This window comes from Photinus pyralis, unplaced genomic scaffold (genome assembly GCF_008802855.1).
Source record: "Photinus pyralis isolate 1611_PpyrPB1 unplaced genomic scaffold, Ppyr1.3 Ppyr1.4_LG4, whole genome shotgun sequence".
Classification (NCBI taxonomy): domain Eukaryota; kingdom Metazoa; phylum Arthropoda; class Insecta; order Coleoptera; family Lampyridae; genus Photinus; species Photinus pyralis.
Genome location: NW_022170511.1, coordinates 46,384,109 through 46,402,406, shown reverse-complemented (window position 1 = coordinate 46,402,406; position 18,298 = coordinate 46,384,109). Strand labels below are relative to the sequence as shown.

Sequence of the window (18,298 nt, the reverse complement as noted above, 5' to 3'; positions counted from 1 at the left end):
CTAGTAGCGTCGCAAAACGAGCGGACGGACGGACAAAGTGGCCACAATAGCGCATTTTTTTTTGTGGAAATGCGCTAAAAATCACGAAAAATGGTAATCGTTAAGAGAGACTTAAAGATATAATAGAGGAGACACGAACAAGTTTATAGTTTCAAAAAATATAGGTAGTAACGAAAATAAGAAATGAAATGACTAAAAATATTCAGGATGACAAATTTCGAAGCTTTTTGATGCATTTTAAATGCATTTAGATCTGTCGCAAGGATGCTATCAAGTATAGAACTAAATGCATCTATGAGAAAATGTACAACGTCCCAAAGCTAGTTTCAAACAACCAGGATGACTAGGAATGACAATTTTGTATTTGGCAACAACTTACAAAATCATAATTATTACTATTAATTATTATTTATATTACCATGATTAAGAGAAGTTAAATTAAAATTAAATCTGAGGAAAGGGTTAAAAAATAAATTCTGTATTTATGTGACGTTTTTTGTGTGGAAGGAATTTCTGTGAGTGAATCAGTGAGACGTAGTAGAAGAAACAAGGTAAAAAGTAATCGTAAACGATTTACATAAAGCGCATTTCCACTTGCATTCATTTCCCATTTGTAAGATGCAACTTCTGTTAAAATCGTAAAAATCCGGCCACAAATATGAAAGATAGCGTTGCACATGGGCAATCCATTTTTGACGTGCTACTTCAATTTCAGAGAAGAATTTCATTTCAATGCTTTTCTAAATAAGAAAGTTGGAAATGCGCATGCGCAAAATAAAATTTTGAAACTGGCGCTATATTTTCCATTATTCCAAGCACCTATGTATCAAATTTCATTTAAATGCTTCCATAAATAAAAAAATTGACACTGCGCATGCGCGAAACCAAATTTTGAAACTGGCGTTAGATTTTCCTTTATTCCAAGTGCCTATGTATCAAATTTCATTCAAATACTTTTATAAGTAAAAAAGTTTGCAATTCGGGTTATAAATGGTCGAGATGCGAAAAGGGCACTGTGAATTTTGAATCGATTCGATTCAACTTTGGGCATTGCGTATTATATGGCTAAAGCTATGCCCATATTGAATTTCATGCAATTCAGTTCATAACTAACGGAGATGTAAAAGCGATCGAACATTTCTAAACAAGGTTATCGTTCACACGGACAGATAGATGGACAGACAGACAAAGGAACAGACGGACAGACCAACCGGCAGGCGACAGATAGCAATGCAAAATTATAAACGATCTCTAGGATCGTTAATAAACGGCAAAAGTGTAAAATTATAGAACATGTAAAAAAACGGTTTTTTGTTTTTTTTTACAATAACTTTTTTTGTAAGCGGTACAGAAAAATTCCTTCCTTGGTACAAGACTCGACACCATAACGAACCAAATAGCGAAAAAAGTAGAACAATAGCTCTTAAGATAAAGAACTAGTAGCGTCGCAAAACGAGCGGACGGACGGACGGACAAATTGGCCACAATAGCGCATTTTTTTTTTATTTTTGTGGAAATGCGCTAAAAAGAAATATTTTGGCAGAAACCTTTTTTTTTAATTTTCGGATGAGGGAAAGTGTAATGGTGGTAGGTATACCAATTGTTATCCTGCATGTAAGCAACTTTTATATCGATTAATACACTCCATTAATATAACACCAATCAGCTTGGTGATTGTTTCAAATTCTAACCAATCAGATGATTTTTTAAACGATTAAAAGCTAGGTAGCTTTTTATCGCCGATAAAAATGCGTGTATGAATGCGTAAAATATATAGTGTTGTGAAATTTACTGTCTGGTACCGTTGAGTGAATCACTCAACGCTGGTACTAATCTCCCTAAAATACACTCGATCTTGGTTTTAAATCAGGATAATTTTATTTTTAATTCACTCAAATTTTGTTGCCTCCTGGAAAAAACTCTCGATCAAAAGCATAAGACAAAATCGCTCCAGTTAAAGCTGTCGCGATTTTATCACGCTTTTGATCTCTAGCTTTTTCCGTTGCAACAAAACTTTCGTGTAAAAATAAAATTATCCGAATAAAAATCAAGCTCGTATATTTAACCCCGATTAATAATCATTAATGAAGAAACGAGTAATTGAGTTCGTATAGACAATGTATCTTCAGGAAACCGGAGTCAACATGTCAAACGGGGATATCTCTTGAACAAATATGAAGTGGAAAAAGTTTCAGTTTTGGCAAAGCGTACCTATTCGTCGATCAGAGTATTAATACCAATGTCTCGATGACGGAGCGGAAAAATTGTCAGATTAACCTTTCATCTTGTTTAATATTTCACTAAATAAACCTTTTTTTTATCGTTGAACTACTTATCGGGTGCAAAGCTAAGTTGATTTCAGTGCATTGTATGATTACTTAGCCAGCATTGGCATTGTATCAAACCAAAATGTTGTTTTTACTCTTTGTTGCTGTAGGTTTGTTATTAATTTTAAAGCTGAAAAGAATATTCAACTATTGGAAGGACCGAGGTGTTGAATACGTGTCTCCATTGCGATGTTTCCGGCCATTGTCAGAGAATATCATAAGAATTAATCGCAGCTCAGGTGTTTTTAAAGAAATTTATGACCAGTTTCCGGATAAGAGGTAAGTATGATCATTGAATAAGTAATTATAGGAAGAAGTATAATAGCACCAGGGCCTATCCATCGTTTTATATGGGTAACGTTCAACAAATTACAGACAAGCTGAAATTTGGCAAGGTACTTTGTTATAAGGGTCTAAACAACCTTTGAAACCCCAGCGTCGTTTCTGAATTTTTTCTTAATAACTCTAAAACTCAGCATTTTAAGAAAAAATGTAAAGGGAGAAAAATTGTAGAGAAGAAAATTTCCTACCATATATGTATACGTAAAATTTGTTAGATGTTCAGCGGAGCAATTTCAGCAACTCATTCAACTACTTAATCGAAATACTATAATATTTCCTAATATTACTATAAAACGCCGGAATCTGTTCAGTTAGGTTGCCCAACATGATGAATTCAATACTGCCTGCAAGGGGGTCTTCGAAGTGACCCCCCATAACTCTAAGCAACCACCCCCACCCCAATCGTGGGCGTCGTGGGAGTTAATTCGCTTTGTTTACATCTGCTATAATATCGCCATCTAGCGGCAGTTGTCCCCACCAGGTATACAAAAACGCCAGATGGTCAGCTCAAAAACGCCTGGCGACGGACTCAAGTATCTGCATAGGATTTTTACTGCAGAATAATACTTCTTCCTACAATTACGTACTTATTCAATGGTATTATCTTTGGGTCTCTGCGATGCTCTAAGTAAATAAGATTTTTTCGGCTGCCAGTAAATTAAAGTTCCTTTACAGATATATTGGGTTTTACCAGATGTTTAAACCCGTGCTATTTGTTCGTGACTTGGAGTTATTTAAACAAATTACCTCAACGGACCATGATGTATTCAATATGCATTCCGAGATTTTTCCACCAGAATTAGATCCGTTGTGGTCAAAAAATTTTACCGATCGTAAACAGTCCGGTTTGGGGCCAACTGTAGTACATATCGAGTTCAGTGGCGGTTCAGTTGATATTTTGTTCGAAATTATTGTTACCTTAACAACCAGCCGAGTTCATCTGAACCGCCGTTTAACTCAATATGTACCACAATTGGCCCTTAAAGGTAAATCTTCCATACTCAAAATGTCGTTGCAGGAAACGAATGGAGGAATGTAAAGACATCTTTAACTCCGTTGTTCACAAGTCACAAAGTGAAGACGTCTTTTGCTGTAATTAAACAGTTTACAAGAAATTTAGTTAATTTCTTAATGGAGCAAGTAGAAGGTGAGAGAAATGTTATGGAGATAAGAGAGATTTGCAAGCGGTTGCTATGCGACATTACGACTACCTACATCTTTGGTGTTAATTGTGATGCAATTAATAATCCTGATAGCGAAATGTATAGTATGGCAGAGAAATCAATGACGTTCAAAGCCGCGAGGGGTTTAGTGGCTGAATTTTTTCCTAAACTGCTGAAGGTACGTGGTGTTTTGTCTCTTGAACCAAACTAAGCTTTAATCTGTTACAGTGGAAAGGGACGAAAATGTACAGTGAAGACGTTCGCCAATTTTTTGCAAGTATAACTAGGCAGAGTATCAAAATGCATCTGGAAAATAATTTGAATAGCTCAACTGTTATCAATATGCTACTTGAACGGTATAAAATTGAAAAATCTCGCATAGACGACCTTGATGGCATTGTGCTTGAAGATATTATGGCTCACGCATTGATATTGGTGTTTTCCGGGTACGAAACAGTCAACAACACATTAGCCGCATTAATCTATGAGCTAACAATGCATGCTGACGTTCAAAAACAATTGTATGAGGAAATCGTGAAAACAGTTAACGACCACGATGTCAGTTACGACGATATTATTTCAATCGGTTATTTGGACCATGTCGTCAATGGTATGCAACACTAGCTACCTAACCGTGAAAATTATTATTTGTTTTCAGAGACTATACGGTTGCACTCGACAAACGCGATAATTGATAGACGGACTATGAAGAATTATGTAATCAAAGCTGAAAATCCAGACGAATAAGATTTAACCCTAGAAAAAGGGATTCCAGTTTGGATACTAAGCCAATCAATTCAAACTGATCCGAAATACTTTTCAAATCCAAATAAGTTCGACCCTGATCGGTTTAAAGATGTTATTAAACCATATTCGTACACCCCTTTTGGATCAGGTCCAAGGATGTGTCTTGGTAGTGTATGCCTCTATCTAAGCGAATTTTAACCATTTAGTTCATAGGGTATCGATATGGTGTAATGGTTTTTAAGGTGGTCATCACAGAGTTGCTACTAAATTTTGAACTTTTACCAACCGAAAATACCTACATTGAGGATGCGTCCAACATGTATAAACTGAAGCAACACGGTGTTTGGGTCAAATTGAATCCTAGGAAATCAAATTGATTGAAAACACAAGTTTAACCTGACCTAATAATAATTTCAAAAGGTTTCGGAACATAGGTACTAAGCTTTCTTCGTTTAAAGAGAAATGAACTTTCATTGCGTCAAAAAATGAATGCCGATATCAATTAGTAAAAGAAGAAAGCTTAATAAGCATATTAATTATTATTTAGTGCTACATCAACAAGTAATCAAGTTTTAAATAAATGACAAGGGGACGGAAATCCTCTTTTGTTCTGGGCCCTCAACAGGATGACCCGCTATATAACGTAAATTGAATTATTTGTTTCCAATGAGTGTTAATTCAATTTCAGTATTTGAGTCGCTCGACGGGACAAACGTTCGATTTTTTCCCGCATTTATATTCCGCGGTATCACTACCCCCTTTGCAGATTATGGGCAGAGAGCGCCCTTCTGAGCTCGAGGAGGTTGCGACAGATTAGTTTAAAGTCAATATTTTAATTTCGTCGTATACTGCGTTTTTTTGTTAGTCATTTAAACAATTTTAACCCCGTTATTCCTGCGAAAGTATATTTCGATAAATATTTTCTGACTACGAGTTGGTCCCTTTTTGTAAAGTTCTTTTGAATTTAAATTTTTATTTTAAGTAAGACTCATACATTTTCAATTACTATTAGCTTTGCCAAGAATAGGACAAAGATCTTTTAGTCTACCTTGTTCCCCTCAGTAAGTATTTTCTCTGTTTTTAAATTTTCTATAAAACTAAGGTGCGCATATTCACTAAAATTGGCACGCTTTTGCCACCCATACGTACTGGGAAGAATAGGGAAAGAATAAACGTTGCGAAATCTCGTTGGAAATACGATAAGGTGAAAGCAAAATGAAATACTTCATCGTGCTGGGGTACAAGAAGCAACAATTATTAATCGTTGAGGAAATTTCCCAAAAGGATATTAAGGACAACGGCATAGGCATGAAAAGAATACATTGTTACGAGGGTAAGTCAGTTTAGAGGTGGAAGAGGTTACAGAGACAGTAAGTAGTCACTCACAAAAAAAGTCTATTTCCCTTTTGAAGGTACCGATTGCCCTTTAGTAGTTCCACATTGATATTCATTTATTTGCGATCTGGTGAAACTTCTGCAAGAAAAGAAGTTCAGAAACACTCATTTAACATTCACACTAAAAACGTAATTCCATGTAAAAGCTATCGATTGATCTGTAGAATTACCATTGAATAAATAATATTCAATGGTATTACCAACAAAACGACGACATCATAAAGAGGACAAGTCCAATTTGATTAATTATAGAGATTAAAAAAATGAGCAACTTTTGTATCTAGGTACACTATTTTCACATAACTTCCAATTTTCCTAGAAAAATCGGAAAAACTGTTTTTTTCGTTTTTATTCTTATTTTTGCGAAAAAATGTCATAGGGGTTTGAAATTTGGAGGAAACATAGCTTGTTTTATGATAAAAAAGAAGATATTTTTTTGGGCCTGTAAAGTTGACCCGTTTCCAAAATCTCACGATTTCTGAAAAAATCACCTACTTCTCAAGGGATGAAAAATCTATTTTTTTTCATCGTACAGAGGTGCACGGGATAGCAAAATTTTCGTAACGACTTACATTAATCAAAAATAAAAAATATTATTCCAATAGAAGAATTTTAAGGAAAGCGGAAAAAACGGGGGGAACAGTTTTAAGATATACCTACCGTTTTTGACAGTATTAACGTATTGGATCCGTGCTAATAAAAAGTTGTTGAAATTCTGTCTTCTCCCTCCTCTTTAATGTTGCTAAAATATTTTTTTTTATTTCCTTGTGCCCAACTGCCTTATTTAAAACATCTTTATTATTTCTTTTTTCTGCATTTTTACCGCAATAAAAGCAATTCGAAGTAAAATCGAATTCTTTTGCTTCCTGAAATATTTGTTTTTGTTCACTAATTCTTCCTCCTGCCTGTTTTACAGCTGATGGGATTAAGCTGGGCCTATTGATCGTTAACTTACAGGAATTATGAATAAAATCCTCATAAAGTTTATTCCAGGTTTTACGTCTCAAATCATTTGCTTTGGCCAATGGCCGGTAAAACTAACGTTCTTATTACCTGAAGATTTTCCAAAGTTTCAACAGGCCCAATGCAATTGGATCAGCTATAAAACAGGCAGGAAGAAGAGTCAGTGAACAAAAAGAAATTGTTCGGGAATCAGGAAGCAAGATAATCAGATTTTATTTCGAATTGCTTTTATTGCGGTAAAAATGCAGAAAAAAGAAATAATAAAGATGTTTTGACTAATACAGTTGAGTATAAGATAACGAAAGAGAATATTTAAGCAAACATGAAAGAAGTAAGAAGACAAATTTCGAAAAAATCTTTATTAACATCCAAAATGTTGATTTATCATGTCAAAAACCGTGTATAGCTTTAAAAAAATTTCTGAAATTTAGAGGTGACTGGAAAAAATGTCTCAAGTTCATGTCATTTAATTGGGGTCCTATTGACGATACCGTTGAGGGAGGTTTCAACATTTATGAGTTTGGTTAAATCTAGATTATCAGATTTAGTCTATAATTCAACGAAGTATACAAAACTTTACAAGACTGGCGTCGCTTAAAAGAAATCTTGGAGCCAATTTCTCAAATAAGAGGAAAAAAGTGCAAATTCAAACGGAATTTTTAACTTGTAAATGGGTAAAATTAAAATATAATGATGAAGTTAGCAACTCGTTATTATTATGCGTGTAGTATATTGAAAGCGAAAGACTCGAATCAGCTACATTAAATTAAAAATCTGCTCTCAAAGCTTTTCAGGAGGGCTCGAGGGAGCCAATTAAATTAATTATTAAACCTAGCGAAAGGGATTACTTATTTTAAATGCAAAAATTATGGGCAAATCAGTGTATAATTGATATCAATATACAAACGCCTATCACCTATGTCGTAAAGCTCATGTTATCCTTATCCCACCCACCAGTTTAGACGCATTATTTTGCCGGGTTGTAATAACTTGCCCTTATTGTAAAAAAACCTAATCATCAGTGCGAAAATTTTAAATGAAAACAATAAATAAGAAATTAAATCAGAAAATCGGGAACAAATGCAACTAATGCGTCAAGTCAAAAAGTAGTAGGCACCTATACCTAAATAAGAGACAGAAAACTCGGAACCATGATTGTCTGTCGTTCAATGAAACCTAACACGGTTTCAGGTGTTTTAAGATCACGATAATTTAGAACACGTAACATCCAGTTGTATTGTCTCTCAGAATGCCTTTGCTTATATATGCTTTGGCTTAGAATAAGGCATGAAAGGCACTTCGTAACAATACAATCGATTCGTTTAATAATTATTTAAGAACACCTGAATCTTAACTCTGCTTTGAAAATCAATAACTCTAAGACCACCAGTCTGCCTTTCGATGCAGCCCTTATCGAATTTAGTGGCAATTTGACCACGATTTGTTCAGATTATTTCATTCAGTTGATGAGCGACGAAAAATTGGATTTAAGTTTTCCAAATGACAGAAGCTTGAAATTTTATTTATGTCGGTAGAGAATGCCATTTGATTACTCTGAAACGATAGTGTATAATTAGGGGGTATCCCAAAAGATACAAAATTTTAATTACGTAACTTTAGCCTCGCTTTTAATTACCTAACGTATTTGAACTGACAATTTTACTACCGGTGGTTAAGTGTCTTTCATACGTCCAACTGTGGGTGAACTGTCATCCTGAGCCAAAACCCAAAATTCCTGTAATGGACTATAATTGTTCTGATTGTACCACGTCAACGGCCTCGTTAGTGTAAGCACCTGTCTTGGTCCTCTTCAACAGTTTAGGCCCCAATTGCATGATTAAAATGGCGCCAATAGGGGACGTAATGATTATTGATATTACCGCGATAATAACAACGCTGTTCGCGTAGCCTTCCAAAACAGGGTCGTTCAAATTTCGCGCTAACACCAAAGCCGTCGGACCCAAGGTCGCCTACAGTAAATAGCAATTAAGGGTCATTAGTCAAAAACTTTACCTGCACAGTAGCCTTTGGTATCCAAGAGAGAGCCACAAATATTTTTTCTTTTACATTTAAATTGCTACACTGAGTGGTAGCAAATGAGGTAAGTATTCGCAACTGAAATATCTAGTGAAAAGAATGTGAAAGAGTTCATTACTCACCAATAAAGGGACACAGAGAACAAGTAGACCCCAAGTGACAGTGTTGGTCTCTAAAATACTGAAATTAACCTCAACGCCTATGAGCGCGAAGGAAATCGGTTCAAAAAACTTCCATAACAAAACAAAGTTGGCCTTGACTGGATTCTAGAACTTTGGTTTAAGATGTACAGTTACTGCATAGAATAGGCTAACATTGCTACTCCAGCCCTGCTTCTTCCATATGAAACTGGCGACGAAAGCCGCTACCATGCAACCCAACGGACCCGCACCCATATAACCGATTGCGTTACTTCCCAGTGCCGCTAATACACAGCCCAACCCAAGTAAAAGAGTACGTAGTGTGGTTACGTAGGTCTGAAATGATCAGTTTCAGTATGCATTTCTTGGAAAAAGTGCGAACCTCGTCTTTGTGCGGAACGTGTTGACACACAAATCCTAAAGCAGCCCCAAAGGCAAAACCCATAGCGAAAATAATAGGCCCGTAAAATATCTGCATCAGAAGACTTTCTAAAAGGAAACGGTTACTCTACCTTTACTATAGCAATGTGAATACGCTACGAGTGCTGAATATGATTCCCAGCATTACACCGAAAATTGCGATGCATAGAATATCGTTCAAAGTGGATGCCGCAATGACAAGTGTGTGTATTCCCTTATCCACCCCGTATCCAAGATCTTGCAATTCGAACAGACAAGGAATGATGACCGCCGGAGAAACCGCCGCCAGTAGTAATCTACAAAAACGTGGACGTTCAAGGCGAATTAAGCATGGCAAGCGGTACCCTAGGAGTGATCCCCATAACCACGGGAAATCCAGGGTGAGGTGTGCCAAAATTGTAATACCAACAACTTCTATCGCCACCGGAACTACGGCCAAGTTGGCGATCATCCCTCCCATTTGTCTCAGTGCATTTGCGTCAAGTCCAAGCCCCGCCGGGAGCAAGATATTCACCAGAGCTAACTGTCTGAAACACTACCGGCGTAGAAAAAGCCTTGATGAAGTTCAATGTTACCTTAACACCGATGTAAATTTAGCATAGTCTCCAACAATTTCAATAAAACCCACATTCCTCATCAACACGCCGATTAACAGCATGCCTATCATTGGCGGTATTCTGATTAAACCAAGTAGGCAACCAGCCAATTTGGCGACAATAAATAAAACCTAAAAACAAAACTATTACGCGTTAGAAACTAAAATTAGGTTTGCTTACCGCCAGCCGAAAAATCACACTATTCACCCCAACGTGCTCGTCTCCAAAAATTGAGTACGCAATCGCCCAGACTAAGAATAATAGTAAAAATAAGGAAAATTTGTCCGAATTGTTTGCCCATCTTGGAAGTTTCACGGTCATTGTGTTGTTTTGTTTATGTCAAAATCGTTTGGCCCAAGGGTATGCCGAATAATGGTATATTCAAAGATTATAATTATTAAAATGAAGTCTCATGTTGCGCACTACCTCGCTACTCTAAACAAACTAAAAATATCGCATGGCATTCACACTACTACTGCCTGATGTTTCGCACTATTTATTTATCGCATGTCGTATCTAATTATCTTTCAAAGAATAAAGATAAGTGAGATAAATATTTGGAAAAAAGCAATTGACCTCAATTAGCAAAAGTCGATTGAGTTGGTTGCGATATACAGGCCGTACTCAAATAACTGACAATATATAATAAATAAATAATACGTAAGTAAAGTATTCGTAGAGCAAGCAAAAAGAATGCAGGGTTCCGTTAATCAATTACTTCGGTTCCTCTCACAGCAAATATTGCAAGTGGTACACAACAGTTTAACTACCTTTGCTTAACTTTGCTAATCTGAACCGGGTTCTATCTCAACCCCTAAATTTCAGCTTGCAGTTAGAGATCTTTCGTTATTGGAGAGGGACAAATTTGTTGGTTTTAAATATGGGACTAGGTTGGGAATGTACTGAAATTGGAGACGAGTACAGGCAATATAGATCTTAGGGTAGAACAAAGACAAGGTATAAAAGTTCCATTCGATCCCATTATGGCTAAAAAAATATCCGTCATCTTTTTTTTCAATTTTTAAACAATAACGTATTTATTTACAAAGTTACCAAAAATTATGTAGATACATAGTTTTTGGAGGTTAAACGCGCGCATATATAATCACCCAAATAATAATTATTGTAAGTTTAAAATTTAAAAAGTTACAGTTTTTACCAGAAGGTGGAAAAAATAGAATTGTCAATTAACCAGATTTAAGTAATATTTTCATTTTTATAAATAAACTAGTAGATACCGCGAACCTCGTATCGCTTTTGGGATAATCAAATTGACGGCGGAACATAGGGAAATAACATGGGAAAACACATTTCCGACAACTCCTGCTCCCCATTTCATCCTACAGGAAAAATAAAAACATCCTCAGATAGATAATTAAAATATCCATCGGATGACATAAAAATAAATCACGAACTGTACCGTGTACTATTCCCAGTGTTAAACGATTTTGCAATAAAGACCTTTTTTTGTAGTGTAATTATTAATTATTATTCATGTTGGCGTGTTTATTGGACATGACAGTTAATTTAAATCAAAGAATTATGAGTAACAAATGCTGTAGGTAAATCATGGCCAATTAATTTTTTGTTTTACTGATTAATTTAACCTTTATATTAGTAAAAAAGGGCTTAGGCACGTTTTTTTGGTGACATCTAATGCTGATTTCTATCGGAGGGTGTTTTTATTTGTTCTTTAGGTTCAAATGGGGAGCAGAAATGAAAATGTATTTGTCCATGTGATTTCTCTATGTCCCGTCGTCAACTTGCCACACTGTATAATCATCTACCGGTATGAAATATACCTACTTTACGACCTATTCTCAAACTACCAAATATACAAAAAGAATTTCATAACAATCGATTTTCCGCCTTGAAGTTTATATTATACTTTCATGACCACCCGGTAGAATTAATTAAAGAAGTTTTAATTTGTGGACGTTATCCAAATACACTAGGCTGGTTGTGAAAACCGGCATTCTCTACATTGCATGGCCGAATCTTATAAAAGCTATAGCCGTTGCTTAGAAGGGATCTTTTTGCCTTTAGTGTTTTGCTAGTTACATTTGTAAGTACCGTATTAATTTTTTGATACTTTCCCTAAATTTATTTTGCAATCATACCGTTTGATTATTGGTTCTACATTAAGTCGGTCGCACCGTATTTCCAGATTTTAGCTTTTTCTTGCATAGTAAGTTCTACCGCATCGTTTAAAACTTTTTTACTACTTTTGGCTGATTTCTGGAGCTCCCTTTACTCTAATTGAGTTTACCCCAGGCTTCCGAGACCGTTCCGCAAACCGCTACTACCGCCGACCTTGAGCAAGGGCAAGGCCATATCCCTTGGTGGCGCTCGAGTCCGTTCCGCCGACATCACATCCAGGTTGCGACCGACTGCCGCTGCTTTCGTCCGCTGCCATGATTTATTTGCAATAGTTGCAAATTTATTTACTTTTCTTGTAATTAAATTGTAGTCGTTATTCCGCTATTTATATTATTTAATTTTAATGCTATTTGTGCGCGAGCGTACTACCAAAGTTAAGTACGACCACAAACACTGTGACACGAGATTTTTACATATTAGATTTCATCTGTTATTCCCCTATTTTCCATGTCAAAAACTGCATTAGGACAAGTAATTCCATAATATTGCCCACACTTTCGAGAACACCGAATGCCTGACTTTTTGCAAGAACAATTTGGTCCACACGCGCTTTCTTTACAGTTACAAACATTGACATTTTAATAGATTTGAATGAGGGTAGATAAAGTGAAACAGATGAGTATGCATTGTACTGACATCTGTCTTTCTTATTTCAAATGGGACGCGAAGTACGATATAAAATTACGTTCAGAACGTATGACAATGCGGTTTCTATGGAAATGGAAATGATCGCGACGGCCGAACCTAAGCTTTCTAATCTACATATAATTCAGAATTGTCAGAAGCTCACTTTGTCTACAATGTATATGGCTTCTGCTATAAAATGAAGTTTTGTATTATACACGATGAAAAAGAGAAACTAACCATCTCGTGAAATTCACTCAACAGTTAAAATATCCATTTATCGCCTTGTATAATAAACAACTATTATTGTATTACGTGATAGTACACTTCTTAGTAAATGTTGTTCTGGAGATTCGTCCGTAGGAAGCAACACGGCTAAATTAAATTGGCCTGCCTTAGAGTATGATACATAAAATAACGAAGTTCGTTTAAACTTTGAACTTTTTTGGCATTGTCTTAATTTTAGGAGAAACTCGACACCGCCTTTGATAATGTCTGGTTTTAATGCGTCCTTTGTATAAAATGATGTTACTGTTACGGCTTCAAACAACGTAGGATTATTATTTAAAGTAGACATGCACGCCTTCTTATTTTTGTTAAAGAGAAGCGATGTTGTGCCGTATTCCGAAACTGCTATATTTCGTCGACGAAGTAAATACAAATTCCTTTAGTTGCAGTGGTATATTTAGTGGTAAAACCATTATATCAGTATCTTCTGATACAAGGGTCCATGGAAAACCTATTAGGAAAAAAAGCGATTTGTGAAATAGAACGAAAAACCACAAATAGGGGTTGTGGCAAAATGCCCTTAAATTAATTAAAAGTGAAACAACGTGATAGTAATAACTGGAAAGCCGCACCGGTATTCTCCATGGCATGCTTAAAATCAAGTGTCTTCTTAATTCGTTTTTCGTGCCTAATAAACGTTTTAAAATAAAACTATGTATTGAAAGTTAACCACATTTTTCTATTTAAAAAAACAATACGTTAATATAGATTCATCTAATTCATTGCTGGGTAACCAAGTTTTGAATTAAAATTTAATTGAGCAACTTGATCAGGTATCACTTTAAAAAATTATACAAGCTTTGGATCATTCATTTTATTTTCTGGGTCATTCCTAACCAAGTCCCTGTACAGCAAAATTTCTGTACTAATAAAAAGTAAAATGTAATTTAGATTCCTATTGCGAACATACGTTTGATATCTCGAGCAATAACGTCTATTATTTTGAGCATAGCTGTTCATCGGAATCATCAATTTTTTAGCTATAGAGGCTTGTTCTTTAATGAAATTAGTATACCTATAAAAATCAGGAGCACCGTGTAAAGGGAATTTTTTGTCTTTGTTCCAAAAAAATGCACGACGTAGTTGTTTAGCGGTTAAGAAATCACCTGTAGTGCTTGTTCACAATGGACATAAGCATAACAAAAACATAACAGATACATAATTCATAATGTTGAATAGTAGCAAACCAACGTATGTGTTCACAATGATTACATAATTTTTATTTTTTTGTAAATGTTTGCGTGTGTTTTATGTCCTACCGAAACGGTACATAAAAAATACATAAAGTTGGGTCGGTTTCAACTTTACGTAGGTTTTATGAAAAATCTAGTGGAATTAGGTGTATTTCTGTTGGGTACAAAGACGCAGCTGTTGGTTTGACATTTCAATTACTACGTCTAACGTCGATGACATCTCTTCTGCCAACATAATCTGGTTATTTTTAAATTGGTACATAGTTTTTGGCGCATTATTTCATAGTTTGGTGTGGTTTGGTCCTTAGTGTGTTGTTTTTTGATTATATCCAACACGACATGGAAAACGTATAGACGTCGAATTATTAATTAGTTTGGTGCGATTAAAACCCTAATTGTTTAATAAAGGGGACAAAAGATATAAGGTTAATAGGTGATCGAATAATCCTGGTGTATGAAAAAACCATATTCTTCATCATGCAGCTTCATTTCTAGACAAGCTTAAATTCTTAAATTCTCCCCTTTTCTCTCGGTCTCGATTTATAGGTCTGACCCACCAACGCCGTTTTTGTTTTGTAACAACTTTGTCTCTGGGTCTTCATAACAGTAAAAGCAATAAAACTGTTGAAATTTCCATCTCAGTGGCACACACATATACACCACAAATAATATTGTTATGTTCTTGACGTTTTGATTTGCGCCTACGCAGATAATTATGATCTTACGGTCACTGTGAACACTTTCTCCACCTGCGTAAAATTATGTCTTATGTCAATATTATGTTTTATGTATCTGTTATGTTTTTGTAACGCTTATGTCCATTGTGAACAAGCACTAAGACATTTCCACACTCTTTACAAGCTATTTCGACAATTTCAACGAATTTATAGTTTTACTATTACAAATATAAACTTTAGTTATTCTTTAAGATTCGATTGTATTATTTTGTGGGAGGCGAATTTGGAAAACAACTACAAAGGTAGGTTCGGTAATTCCCAAAATGAAGAAATTAATTAGATTACTATATTAGCTGCACTGAAGGCATGGCAATGAATTCAAATTGCATTTTCTCATGTCATTTGTTCGGACATATCACATATGCAAATTTCCGTTCTTCATGGGGTTGATGATACATACAGGCGCATATTTTACCTGTTAATAGCCACAGAATATTTTTTATATAGAACGTCTTACTGGTACAATGTCATTTTTTATCAGCAAAAAAGACACTAGAGGGGAGTTGTTGCGATATACGAACCGAAACCAGTTTTGTCGAATACTGTTCGAGACCCTAAATGGTGTAAAATAATTGCTAGTGGTTTTCGCGATTTTTCTTTAACTAAAGAAAGTTTGTGTGGGGCGTGATTTTTTTCGTTTTTCCACGTTCGTAAATGAGAAAGTTTATCACGAACCGGGATTCCAATCCCTCTGGAGCTGGAGGGCGAATTAAATTAAATTAAATTACCCTGTACATTATAGGTTCAGTTATTTGATTATATTTTTGTATCTGGTGGCGCATAAGGCGATCACATTTTATAGGATTAGAACTCGCTCAATCGCAATGATCGCAATCTCAGAAATTTTAAAGGGTATAATAATAATAATGGAAAGCCTTTCCATGAATTAAGGGACAGTAATTTTTGTATATCGTGGGAAAGGCTTATGTAAAGTACGCACACGTAAATTTGCATAGAGTTCTTTTCAGATACAAAATCACCATTTACAAGTCAAAAAGTTTTCATATAGACGTTTAATTAGACGAATGATTAATTCAAACACATTTTGAGAAGTTTTGCAATGTAAATGACTCAAAAACGTTAAAAAAGCGTTACAAATTTCTACCTTTATCTTTGTGTTGCCCTCTACGGTCGCTGTACACCACCACAAAGCACCACTATAACACGATATTTCAAAATAGAAACACATCTAGATCAGAAGACCGTCTTGCAACAACTGAAAATTTTATCAATTCAAACGGGTTCATGAACACGACGGTGCCATTACTCACCTGTACAGTTCTATACATTCATATCATTATACCTGATTGATTTCTTTTTCCAAATAATGGTAAAGCGAATTATGAGATATATGTTCGCCAAATAACATTATTCATTACCTAAAATGTATTATTAATTTGTACTTGATCAATTCTGAAGCTAGTTTATGCCATAATAATGAAGATTTACATGTATTTATTTGCACAATTTTCATGTAGAATTTTGCCAGTAATATCCTGTCAAATAGGTAAACTTCTTCAAATTCACTTAAATCATGTTGTAAGCCACCTTCAACATTTTTTTAAAATTTAGAAACGAAACAGAGCGTCCAACATTTAATAAAAAAGAATCCCTGTTGTATATAAAATACATGATCAGAGCTTTTTACATATAGAAATTGGACCGTCTAAAACGGGCTTTACAAAGACAAATGTGCATGAATAGAATTTGGTAGGTCACCTTTTAGATTTCAGTCATACATTGAGAATGTTATGTTTTTTTCTGATCCCGGTCAAACTACATTTTAATTGTTTCACCTAAGATTTTAGTAATCTGAGAGTAATGGCTCCTTTACCACAAAATACCTTCTTGTTTTCCACTAATTTTTACTGAACAATTCCTTTGGTAAAAATATGTACCTATGCTAAATAGTTCCTTATGCCTATGCTTTCGCCTGCTTCCCATTTGTCCATGATTTCGGTACTTTTGACTCTTTAAACTGAGAAGGTGGTAGGTAAATAGATTCATTATATTGAACTTTCATTTTAAAACTAACCACAGATGGTAATGTGTAATTCTGAAATTAAAAAATGCAAAAAAAGCTTGTCCATTTAGCTAAGGGGAAGTTTAATGGAAGGTTTACCTTACAGTTTTAGCATTTATTCCCGCTCCCCCAGCTACCTACATTCTACAAATTATAGTATGCATCTTCCGTGGAGTAACACATCAAATTAAAGGCCATAAAACACAAAATTTGGATGGTCCCAGATCCAATAATGAATTATTTGAAAAAAATCAAGACAAATTGTTTGTTGTCGCTTGAAAAAACCTACAGTTATATAAAGTATTCTTAAAATTTACGACAGAACAATTGATATATCAACTTAGTTGCCAATTTATATGGAACCTCCGCCGCATTACCTATGCCTGTTAGGTAGGTAGTGGGTAAATCAACGGGATCCTTGTACATAGATTACCAAAGGGAGTGACGTAGAATGGACACCGCGGTCACGTCACTTGACTCCTCTTGATTTCTTTCTTTGGGGACATTTTAATGTCGACAAATTACAAGACACTAACCATGAGGCGTTTTATTATAGGCGAGTGGACCAAATTTATACCTATATGAATTACATACAAGGTTTTTTCGTCGACTTCGCCGGGGTAGGTCATTTTAAATCAAAATACAAGAAATTAGAAACGAAATTACCGCAAATCCTCGTATAATTACAATGGAAGATTATATTGCTTGTTCTGTTGCGGAAGCGATTTTAACATTAATTCCACTCAACTCAAAAGAAACTTACTGGAAATAGTTTCGATCAGTTCAGTTCTGTAATTGACGGAGTAAAATGAATTTGAAAGGAGATCGAAAAGGCCATCTTGACATTTTTCCTTGAAATGGTATGATTTAAATATAACTGATATTGTTGCAACCGGATTAAAATAAAGTAAAGTGGTAGATGTGGAAATGTTCGTCCCTTTGGTCAACGTACGCAATGTTGTGGGCAAAGTAGCTGAATACCTTAAGACCCTGATCCGGGAAGTCCCTTAATAGGACATGCTTTGCGTAGGCAATCAATGCAGGTAATGGTGCTGATCTAAGTCACTACATTCAAACGGTTCGGTGGATGGAAGTCCACAACTGTTGCTGAAAGTTATATTGAAGAAAGTATTACCATGAAAA

The 18,298-nt window shown here is 35.3% G+C and overlaps 2 protein-coding genes across 5 annotated transcripts; one reads left to right on the top strand and one right to left on the bottom strand.

The window, feature by feature from the left end:
• The first annotated feature begins 2,480 nt into the window (after positions 1-2,480).
• On the top strand, positions 2,481-5,170 carry LOC116168350 (cytochrome P450 6a2-like). The gene is made up of 6 exons (XM_031484132.1): positions 2,481-2,606; positions 3,345-3,502; positions 3,688-4,010; positions 4,061-4,442; positions 4,491-4,745; positions 4,793-5,170. The coding sequence occupies exons 2-5, from the start codon at positions 3,364-3,366 to the stop codon at positions 4,577-4,579; spliced, it is 933 nt and encodes a 310-aa protein (XP_031339992.1). The 5' UTR covers positions 2,481-2,606; positions 3,345-3,363; the 3' UTR covers positions 4,580-4,745; positions 4,793-5,170.
• A 2,172-nt stretch (positions 5,171-7,342) lies between these two features.
• LOC116168349 (sodium/hydrogen exchanger 9B2-like) lies at positions 7,343-10,608 on the bottom strand. Of its 4 annotated transcripts, XM_031484129.1 has the most exons (11): positions 10,311-10,608; positions 10,110-10,261; positions 9,879-10,061; positions 9,655-9,830; positions 9,497-9,603; positions 9,289-9,450; positions 9,097-9,240; positions 8,951-9,052; positions 8,733-8,907; positions 8,574-8,682; positions 7,343-8,491 (listed from the first exon to the last, which is right to left on the bottom strand). In XM_031484129.1, exons 1-10 carry the CDS (start codon positions 10,449-10,451, stop codon positions 8,621-8,623), a joined length of 1,404 nt encoding a protein of 467 aa, XP_031339989.1. In that variant the 5' UTR covers positions 10,452-10,608; the 3' UTR covers positions 7,343-8,491; positions 8,574-8,620. The 4 variants fall into 4 exon arrangements, with proteins under 4 accessions (XP_031339989.1, XP_031339987.1, XP_031339991.1 ...); XM_031484127.1 differs by lacking the exon at positions 7,343-8,491 and having other exon boundaries at positions 8,527-8,682; XM_031484131.1 differs by lacking the exon at positions 7,343-8,491 and having other exon boundaries at positions 8,528-8,682; positions 10,110-10,273; positions 10,311-10,426.
• Between the last annotated feature and the right edge of the window lie 7,690 nt (positions 10,609-18,298).

Excerpts from the sequence above, each read along its gene's own strand:
- LOC116168350 (XM_031484132.1), top strand. The coding sequence starts at position 3,364 with ATGTTTAAACCCGTGCTATTTGTTCGTGACTTGGAGTTATTTAAACAA. Across the intron at positions 3,503-3,687 it reads GTCAAAAAATTTTACCGATC|GAAACGAATGGAGGAATGTA; the intron begins GTAAACAGTCCG and ends ATGTCGTTGCAG. Across the intron at positions 4,443-4,490 it reads TTTGGACCATGTCGTCAATG|AGACTATACGGTTGCACTCG; the intron begins GTATGCAACACT and ends ATTTGTTTTCAG.
- LOC116168349 (XM_031484129.1), bottom strand. The coding sequence starts at position 10,451 with ATGACCGTGAAACTTCCAAGATGGGCAAACAATTCGGACAAATTTTCC. Across the intron at positions 10,062-10,109 it reads AAATTTACATCGGTGTTAAG|ACAGTTAGCTCTGGTGAATA; the intron begins GTAACATTGAAC and ends GTAGTGTTTCAG. Across the intron at positions 9,241-9,288 it reads AGCAGGGCTGGAGTAGCAAT|AATCCAGTCAAGGCCAACTT; the intron begins GTTAGCCTATTC and ends CCAAAGTTCTAG.